The 10,756-nt window shown below is 40.7% G+C and overlaps 1 protein-coding gene across 4 annotated transcripts in view; it reads right to left on the reverse strand.

The window, feature by feature from the left end:
* The window catches only part of trim33 (tripartite motif containing 33), a 28,096-nt gene that overhangs the window by 9,688 nt on the left and 7,652 nt on the right, over positions 1–10,756 (reverse strand). For 2 of the 4 annotated variants that reach the window (XM_035656359.1, XM_035656358.1), the window contains exons 5-14: positions 10,312–10,428; positions 10,066–10,180; positions 9,218–9,364; positions 8,627–8,744; positions 8,069–8,358; positions 6,595–6,789; positions 4,417–4,473; positions 3,976–4,176; positions 3,458–3,590; positions 3,101–3,164 (exon numbers count right to left, since the gene is read on the reverse strand). In XM_035656359.1, the coding sequence (XP_035512252.1) occupies positions 3,101–3,164; positions 3,458–3,590; positions 3,976–4,176; positions 4,417–4,473; positions 6,595–6,789; positions 8,069–8,358; positions 8,627–8,744; positions 9,218–9,364; positions 10,066–10,180; positions 10,312–10,428 (1,437 nt within the window). The remainder of the gene's footprint in view (positions 1–3,100; positions 3,165–3,457; positions 3,591–3,975; positions 4,177–4,416; positions 4,474–6,594; positions 6,790–8,068; positions 8,359–8,626; positions 8,745–9,217; positions 9,365–10,065; positions 10,181–10,311; positions 10,429–10,756) is intronic. The other 2 variants (XM_035656362.1, XM_035656360.1) reach the window with 1 other exon arrangement.

Consider the following 10,756-nt stretch of genomic DNA (forward strand, 5'->3'; position numbering starts at 1 on the left):
GAAAAACACAAACACAAAGACACAAACACGACACACACACAAACACACAACCAAACCAACACACAAGCCACCATCCACACACACACACACACCACGACACAGTGGTTGCCGCACCTGTTCGTGTGATATGTTAATACGCAAGACAGACAACCTAAGCAACAGTGCTTGCATAACACCCAGGTGAAGCATATAGGTGGTCAAATTGACAACGTAGTAATCAACTGGTTTCATTGGTAGGAGGTGTTAACGCGCTTCACGCTGCGCTCAATTTATCCATTTTTTTAATTCAGGGTAATTAGTTGTTAATCATAGTGTGCCATGAACTGTGTGTATAGTGTTGGCCATCCTTTATTACAATAAGTTCGACCCGCTATTGTCGCTTAGTGATTTGAGGAGTGTGGACTAGATGTAAATCTGTAGCTTGTGGAAGGTTGTATATTGATAGAGGTAAACCAGCTTTGAATGCCTGTTCTACGACGGATCAACACTCCCCTCGTATTTAAGACCGCCATGTGCCTGATGTGTTGCGCACTTTGACGTGATGCAGCCCTACACTCACGTAAAAACCACCAGGTTGAAATGGCTTCCTCGAACCACCTTGGCACGTCGCTGCCTGCAGGTGCTTGTTCGTGGTGGGCTATGTCATTCTGGAGGCTTCCAATACCACAACCAGATAGGCTTGCTCATGGACATGATCTCTAGATTGTGCGCACGGCTTTGTTCAGAGACAGGTCTAACTGTTTGCCAGAATGATTGGTGAGGTACAATAGTTCTCGTCTCGGTTGGAAACTCGAATGCCGAAACATCCCAGGGTTAGGCTTATACACAATACACACCAACGGATGTTGATAGGTACTGACACTGCAGAGGCGGGGTGGACATCGCGCCTCAGGCGCGAAGACTGCAGTTTGGAGATTGCAGATTCTGACCCAGCTCGTCTAAGTCCAATGTGCAAATTTGTAGCAGTGTGGGCTCTCGCTCTCTCTGTTCCCTTGTCCTGTTAGATATCTTGCTAGATCGTGTAGCTTACCCAGACGCTTTGAAATAAGATTACTCTAGGGCTGAGTAATGCGAACTGCCAGACTCGCGCACCCTCGCTGGTTGAGATGATGAAACAAACGGTCACAAATAACAGTAAAATGAATTTCAGCATCGTTGTAGACGAGGATTGTGTCTTTTGAAACATTTATTTAACATCCTTTTTTGTGCCTTTAGTTATAAGGTGGGCGTCTGACGCCCAGGGTGCAACCATTTCTCCTGCTCTTACACATCAACTTGTAAGGGCAATAGAGGGCAGCATAGGTTTGTGCAAAGATGTTGCATAGAGCTTAATTCCAGCCTATCAACATGTATAATTATTTGTTGGAGTGTAGATTTTGGGAAAATTAGGAAACAGAGGACATTGGTTTAGCACTTTCATGACTTCTTTGCTCAAAGTGTCATAGTATGTGTTGGCTTCTGACCATGTGTCCTCTCTATCAGAAGGTGGGATGTATTGTTGTTTTTTTTTACTTAACAATGACTAAACCTTTCCTAACAACATCCAAAGAAGTTTTTATTGCCGTAACTTTCAACAGTAACACGAATAGCTCTTCTTTCTCAGCAAAGAAACACGCACACCTCCTTTTAAAAATGTGGGTCAGTTTTAGTTTTGTCGTGGCTTTATATGTTTTGTTTAAACACCATTTACCTTTCTGGGGCATTATTCATTCGTAAAAGAGTGGGCCAAATGAAGCAAAAACACTGTTTGTCTTGGGCGTCGGACATGTTGGACTGAAGTCACTGCAGTTAAGATCCCTATGCAGTTCTCAGTGACGCTTTTAAGGAGTTGAGATTATAGTGTAGTAGTTATCTATCTTCACACACACACTCACATAAAAACACAAACACAAACACAAACACACACACACACACACACACACACACAGTGTGCCAACACTGCTGTATGAATGCAGACACACAAAGTGCTCTGCAACACCAAGGTGGTCAAATGAAACCAGTAATCACTGTAGGAGCTTAACCTCAAATCAATAATCCTTGTTATGGGAATTGTTGTGTTAAAATCCTAATGTGTGTATAGCTGCCCAAACATATTGAAGTATGACCTAAGAGAGTGACTGCTGTAAAACTGTAATGATATAAGGTGTAAGGATAAAACCCTGGCGTATTAGACCCCTTCCTTGTGCCTTGATTTGTACACTGATCCACCATAACATTATGACCACCTGGGCACCCTGACTGGTCTGTGGCTATGCAGCCCCATACACAACAAACTGCTCTGCACTGTTTGTTCTGACACCTTTCTGTCAGAACCAGGATTAACTTTTGCAGAAATTTGAGCTACAATAGTTTGTCTGTTGGATCGAACCACACAGGCCAGCTTTCACTCCCCACATTTGATAGGTACTGACCACTGCAGACCGGGAACACCCCACAAGAGCTGCAGTTTTGGAGATGCAGTCTGACCCAGTCGTCTAGCCATCACAATTTAGCCCTTGTTAAAGTCGTCACGCTGCCCATTTCTCCTGCTTCTAACACATCAACTTGAGGACAAAATGTTCTCTTGCTGCCTGATATATCCCACCCACTGACAGGAGCCATGATAACCAGATAATCACTGTTATACACTTCACCTGTCAGTGGTTGTAATGTGTCATAATGTCTGATCGATGTATATCAGATGCAGGACAATTGCTATCAGGTGAAGACTGTGAGCATGTAAGAGAGGGAAGGGAAGAGAGCAGCTTTGCGAGAACCACAGAGGGACTGGAGACGGGGTGTGCCGTGGCCTGTGTTCTGACCTTGTTGATAAACATGCACGTTACAAAGTATAAGCTGCAATGTAACCAATTTCTCTTCCGTCTCATCTGGGGAAGAGACAAAGACAGATATTGTCTCACCGTAACAGGTTTGCCACAAAAACCCTCTAAAAACCTATTTAATAATCAAACACTCACAATCTGACAAGCGTCTCTATTTTTTCCCAAGCACTGTTATATCTGGTTAATTTATTAAATCAATTAACTGCGTCTGGAGTGTTAATATTTTCTAAAGATTTAATGGGATGTTTTGCTAGTGAAATACCTGCATATCTTCTTACCTGCCTCTGCTGCCTGTGCTGGATGTGCTAGAAGGTCGTGCTGGTGTGTGTGCATTCGACAGACCTGCAAACAGAAATGGGATCGGAAACAGCAGTGATCACTTCTACTTGTACAAAGTTTCATTTCTCTAGAGTGCCCATTAAATGAACACAGTATGTAGGAAGGAGATACAGGATATGATGAAGGGGTGGGAAACACACTATATCATTTTATGATAACACTTAATGACATACGAGGATCTGAAAATTAAATGTAGGCTAATTATTTTGTGGCTAATCCAGTGTATTCCATATGTAATACTGGTCTACGCTCTATTAGATGTGAACGGGAGTCCCTCTCCCTGAATGTGTGGGTACCTGAAGATCCAGAAGAGTGTGTGGACAGTCCTGGTGAGGGGTTCATGTCCACTGAGCCTAGCTGATGCTGTGTGCTGGCTGTGATGTAGCGAGACAGGAGGTGTCCAAGGTTACTAGAACCAGCATCCTCCAACTAGTGATGCCAGAGAAGCACAGAGAATCAAGTCATTCAAGGGCTCAATTGATTTTTGTGATCAATATATTTAATGAAAACTTCACTCAACCAGGAAAAATATCACCGGCCAACAGACAAAACTTGGTATCGATACATGTATATAAAATATACATACATACGTATTTGATGTCAAACATACTTGATTTTTATGATGTCATTAGTCTGTATTAGATATATTTTAGTTTAAAAGTTTACACATTACACATTGTACAAATGTGTAATTCTTCCTGGTCCTGTTCATCATAATGCTAATTATGTGATGCTCTTAACAGATAGATTTACAGTTGATATGTTTTCTTCCTACCGTGGTTGAAACAAAAATACCTTGTAAGAATATACGCACCTGAATTGGAGGGATCTCGGGTAGGCAGGGCAGGTTCTCAGGATTAGTGACGGAGGGGATGAGCTCGATGGGACCTATAATAGGGCTGGCAGGGCCACGGTGAGCATGGGCCCCCGCCATACTGGCACTGGTAGGACTTGTGGGATTGGCATTATGTAGGGATGCCACTGGGAAAGGGCCTGCATGCCCTGGGTTGGAATGCTGCAAGAAAAAAAGAGAGAGGGAAGGATGGTTGGAGGAAAAGAAGACCGAAGGAAGGACAATGAAAGGAAGAAAAGGGGGAGAACGGAGGGTGGAGAGGAACAATGAGGCAGGTCATTCACAGAGCCTCATCAAATATTCTTTGTTGTGAAAACAACATGGTTGTATAATCATGCATTTGGGTGACAACACATACTGCACAAGACACACAAATGACAAAGTAGTAAAAAGGTGCCAAACCCCTGATTGTAGTAAGAAACGAAACCTTTGGTGGCTCATCTCAGATTCTATAGACATCTGGACACAAAGAAAAAGGGGCTGGATATAGTGGAGGTTTCTCTTACCTAGTCTTACATGCAGGTAGTAAATGTACATTTTCATACTGTACACATTATTTGACTTGAGCAAATAATCAGATTCATGTGTAGATACATTACACACTTAGGGAGTGCAAAGTGATGAGGAAACAGCAAATACCCACCATGCTATAAAAACATTTTTTTAAATTGAACAACTATGTTTTAATTGCATCATGGGTATGGAAGTTCAGGTATGCCGGTATTTAAATGAAATAATTGAATCAAATTTACTGCCAAAATCGACCCTTGCAAATAGTTTTCAGCGCATTCTGTCATAATTACACTGAAACTGAGTGTAAAATGAACTACGCACTTTAATTTTCAAATTTAAGGGGCCCCAGTTTGGTTCACTGGCAGCAACACTGTAAGATAAGCTGAAATGTGCCAACAAACACAGGCAATAAGAAAACCGCAAACTAGTAAAGGGGGATGTAAATAATGCTAGATAAGAATAAATTACATTTGCAAATATTTTATGAGGAAGGAGATGCACTTCTAAATTCTACAGGGCTCCTTTAAACCTGTATATTACAACTGGACTTTTGCATTTAAATTTGTATTCTGCCCAACGGTCACTCCAACACCAGAGTTTGCATTTTCATTTGAATAAAGGCAGCACTCTCCAAAGCTTGTTGGGAGTTGTAGTTACTTATCAGAACTAGAAGGCAGATATAACATTTTATAGCCCTTATCCACTGCAGGAACTTAAAGCATAATGTGACGTGTAGCCAAGGTTGCAAGCTACGATTTTGTTTCTACAGTTATCCATCCACTAGTGATAGACCAATTAATCTGTCGCAAAGTAACTGGGACAATTATCTGGTATTTTAAGGTAATTGGCATCAGTTGATATCTGTGCTCACAAAGCCAATAAAAACAAAAAATGTCTTCGGACACATCTGGAGGTGTCCTTGTCAACGTGGCTGCTGTGGAACGATGTTAGTGCTGTTGTGAGTTTTGGGAAGATGGTTTGAAAGTGGTTTTGAGCCCGGTACTACAACTCTCATGCATCCTTGCTGTAAACATATGCCTGAATTTCCTATAGAATAGAATTAGTTTACTGTCAGAGGACTTCGATGACTCTGATAATTTAAGTCCGATATTCAGTCTCCTTTAGCTCAGTTTTTTAGTCTCTACAAACTCCTGAGGGAAATATCTGGCTCTTTAGCTGCTCCACCAACTGTGTTGGCCCCATTCCTCATTCAATTTCAATGTAATTATAATAAGGTTATAATTGGGAGTAACCTGGTATTTGTCAATGGAGTTTCAATTTAATTTGGTCAGTAATAGTGATTTTTCAAACATAAAAAATTAAAGTTAGATTTTTCTATTTAAATTTCTTACATTATGCACACACGGCTAATGAAATTTCACTTTGATTGAATGATTCTATTTCACAACTGGCAGCTCTGAACTCAATACTTGAGAAAGTTAAGATGGATAGCAGTGCCACCAGCCTTCTTTTAGGCATAGACATCCACAGATTTCACAAATGGTCAGCCAACAAAAATCTGTCTAACTTCAGACTCACAAAAAAGTAACAGTTACTAGAATTTTTCAATATTGATACCATTTTTTTTACCAATAAGTAATTACTACTGACTGGGAAATTTTGCAGTTGGAAAATAAACCTGTGTGTGAACTATCTGGTCTCACCATTAATTACCTTATTGTAAACAAACTCCAAAGAATAAAAAACACAATTGTCATTAATAGAGACCTACTTTCTACTACATGCAAAATATAGATATAGATCCAAATAGATTAGATAGAAAAGGATGCACAAAACAACATACTGCATATTCTTTCTTAAGCATGCTGTTCGGCTGCTTCGGACCAGCCTCACCCCGTGTATCTATACAGTAACTGCTCTAACAGAACTTACATTTTGGGCTAAACATTCACATTTGCATAATTCTTAGTTTATCTAATAACAACGAATATGTTACACACACACACACACACACACACACACATAATAATAAAAGAAAAGAAATCAACAACAAAGAGCCAAATTATCTATTTCCATACAGTGAAACCGGAGTATGTTTGTACTGACCTGTCTCTGTAGCTGAGGCTGCATCATGGGGGGATACTGCTGTCCGTTATGTCTGGGCTGAGCCGTGGGCATTCGGCCCTGTGGTGGACCCGGGAGACGCATATGGTGGGAGGAAGGGTACATGGCGGGACCTGGCCCACCATTCATACCCCCAGGCCCTCTTGGCATCTGCTGCATACTGATGAGCCTAGGAGGCTGTCAAAATCACACATACCCAGACGATGTGAAAATCAGATCATTAGATAAACACTATTATGGAAATTTATGCAAACAGCAGACAATTTTCAGGGAAATTATAGGAACAAAACATGTGATTAGTGCTGACTATGACAAGTAGATTCGTCAATCTACAGAAAACAAATTAAAGACATGAATGATCAGTTCATCACTTCAGTCATTTATCCTTACGAAATACCAAATATTCACTGGATACAGCTTCTCAAATGCTAAGACTGTTTGCTTTCACGCGTTTGACAACACTAAATCATATATTTGGGGCTTTTGACTGTTGATTGGACACAAAGTGAGCATAAGTGATCACTTTGGCATTTGGTCCCCAGTGACGGCAATTTTGTCCTCTTTTTTAATTTTATGGACTAAAATGATGATTAATAGCCTAATTAAAAAGGAAGAGAAAGAGGTAATCAATTGATCTGATTTAGTAGATCTATTTCAGTGCTGAACAGAAACTTCCAGAGACTCGACCCTTGTTTGAGACAGGGAATCCATCACAGAGAACATTTATTCAAATGTGTTTTTAAGTTCCAATCATCCTTTTCACAACATCCAAGCTTGCTTACTAGTTGTCTTCTAGGTTTGATTTTCTGCTCACTATCTCAATTCAGTTCAAAGTCTATGAAAGTTGGTTTTCCTTGTGTATTGAAATTAATTGAAACCAATTCTGGAAGTGAGGAGATCAATCTAAAACTGTACGCTTTGGAAAATAATTGACAACATTGTTGTGTGTAGGATTTAGTGGTATCTAGTGGTGACATTGCGACCAACTGAATACTGCTCGCTGAACATGGCTGACTCTGTGGAAGAGGGCCAACGCCTCATTCTAAGGAAATTAAAACAGAACGATTCTTATTTTCAGGTGATCATACACTAATGAATGAATGAATGAATATACATATTATATACAATTTCTGCCAATAGATCCTCCTAAATGTTACACACTGGGCCTTTAAGCAAGTCATTGGTAGTTAATGAGCTGAAAAATGCAAAACCCTGGTATGGTCTAGGAAGAGAGAGAGAGAAAAGCCATTTAAAAACACCAGTGATGTACATGATCAGTCAATGTTCCACATGTGTGTTTCTAAAGCTTCATTATAAATAATCCTAATCTCTCAAGGACAGACTTCCATCTTGAGTCAGCTGCTAATATTTGGATGAGTCACTCGAATGATAGTCAGGAGCACAGATTTCCATTCTATTCCACAGTGGTAGCTTGATTGGTGAATGCTTTCCGTACCTGCTGCTGAACCATGGGTGGGCCGGCCTGTCTGGAGTGTTGCTGGGACATTTGGGAGGCGATACGCATCTGTTGCTGGATCTGCTGCTGGTGCTGCTGCTGCTGTTGTTGCTGGTGCTGCTTCTGCTGTGCGTAGGCCGCCTGCTGCATGTGCTGCAGCCGGAGCTGGGCCAGGTTGATCTGTCCTGGGTGTTTGCTGGGGTGTCCTTGGCCTGTTGAAATGGGTGGTGCTCCTACCATCACATTTGCTGGTTGTGCAGGTGGAGGTGGCTTCTCTATTACCAAATTACCTATAATAAGAAGACGGATGACAGTAAGCATAATTTAAAAAGGAGTGCACATGCTCTAGACAGGAGTGAAATATTCATTATTTTATATATGCAGCAAGGCACCATTAATCAATTGCTCCCTGCTTAATTTTCACGTAGTTTATGGCGATTATACAGTAAGGCAAGGCTTAATATGGATGAGAGGCAAATTAAGATTGTTCTCAGTTTTAAGCTTGATTAGAATAAATATTGACTGATGGGGGATAATAAGGTAATAGACTTCTCTCACCTAGATTTACCACGTTTTTGGCCCAGAAGGTAGGATCACAGAAGAAGCGCACAACTCCGTTGGCCTGGGGCGCTGGCTCTATTCTAGCCTTGAAGAGCTGGTGAAGCTGATACAGGATCTACATGCACGCACGCACACACACACACACAAACACACAGAATAATGCTCTTCTGTTATCGAGCCTGGCTACCTCAGCAACAAACAACCCATTTATCAACATGCCCTTTGGGAGCATTAGCCCACAATCCCGCAATAAAGTTATCTCAATTATCTCATTTGCTGATGGTCTTGTGGTAAGAAGTCCAATCCACGTGGCAGAAGCCTCCCTCGTTACAAAACCTAAAAAAAATCGTGTCCACATAATGTGGGAAAAAAGCTGGTACTGCAAGTTCACCAACAGATCTAGAAAAAGGCTGCGTCAGTAGTATACTCCAAACACAATGCCATGTTCTTAGACTGCTGCTGAATACAGACTTCCAGGGCAAAAAATACTTTTATACTAACTGCAACGCTTTATCCCGATAACAATAATTGTCATGTCGGCTTTAGCCTTGCGAACTGCTGAACATCTGGAGTTCACAAGAAACATACCAGCCTCTTGCTGTAGAGCAGCGCTGTGCTGCTGCCAGTAGTAATGGCCCAGTGGCAGAAGTTGAGCACATGGTGGATCTGCTGGGCCAGCTTGGCTGTATCCTTGTGCTGAGCCAGAAGCCTCATACTGCGCTCTTTGGTCACACTCTAGAAGGAAAGTGAGATTATTCTGGTTAAAGACTGCTACTGAGAGCACGTGAACACCCTAGTTAAATGAAGCCAAATTGCTTTTCAAGCTATTACAAAATTGTTAGCATATGCATAGAGATGGATTAGATGATTAGATGATTAGATTAAAATTTTATGATCCCCATGGGGAGCTTGGGTAATTGCAGCAGTCGATATTAGAATGCAGCAAAGACAAACAATTAAATAAATAAGAGCACAGCAAATGGGCAAGTACTCAAGCATAACAACATATATAAAAAATATAACAAACTGGATTTAGTGACCAAACGGAGAAAACATATAGAGGGGAAAAACATCATAGCAAGGCTGTTATGGAGCAGTAGGCATGAGGAAAAGGAAATCAATGAAAAATGATTTAATTCATATATATGTGAAGATATTTGGTAAACAGAATGCATCACAACATCAATGTCAATTCAATATCGATAATAAATAAGAAGGTATGAGTAAAAATGAAAAATGTATTAATGGATGTCTCATCATATTTGTATGTGCAGAGTCCAGACACACAAACAACTTCTAATCGTTCTGGGCCATGCTACACAAATAAATACTGTTTGAAATCCATTACAATAAATGTACTAATTATCTTTTCAAAGTGACTTTGCAGCACCTTATGAAGCTATTTGCCAGACTGACTTTCATTATTATTCTCTTACCTCCAACTGCTGCAGCAAGGATTTGCCCTTCTTGTTGATCTCATTAATAAGAGTAAATACCGCGATTTTGATCTCGTGCTCCACCTTCTTATGTGTCTCATTCAGCTCTTTTAACCTGGATGAACAAAAATGTATTAAAACATTTAGAGACACTAGACACCAATACACATTGGCATGGGTATTAAGATACAGTAACTATATCAACAGGCAGCATTGGAGAGGAAGCTGAGGATGAAAAACACGCACCTGATTTGCACCTGAGAGACAGAATAATGGACATAGTTCTTCCTGTCCTGTAGTTTGGCCATGCTGGTCTCAATTAGGCCTTTCTGATTCTGAAAAGCCTCTTCCAGGAACTGGTACCTGAGAGATACAAAAAGCTTTATTTTTTGTGTTGCTTCAAACGTTCCAAATCACAAAACCATGCACACTTGAAGGAATGCAGAAAGGACCAAAGATGTTCTTTGGCATTTCAGCTATATTTGATAGTGATAGCTGCAGACAGTAAAGCAGGGAGGAGACAGGGGATGACATGCAGCAAAGGACCCTGCTGCTTCAGTATGACTCAGCCTTGATACTTGTTTCCCTGATACATCTATCAGGTGAAATACTGGGGCCCCGACCCGAGACATTTTAATCAGCTTGAGTTTAATATAAACTATCCATATAATATATCCTCAACCTTTAAACA

This window comes from Morone saxatilis, unplaced genomic scaffold, assembly GCF_004916995.1.
Source record: "Morone saxatilis isolate NCDOM2014 unplaced genomic scaffold, NCSU_SB_2.0 Contig15, whole genome shotgun sequence".
NCBI lineage: Eukaryota > Metazoa > Chordata > Actinopteri > Moronidae > Morone > Morone saxatilis.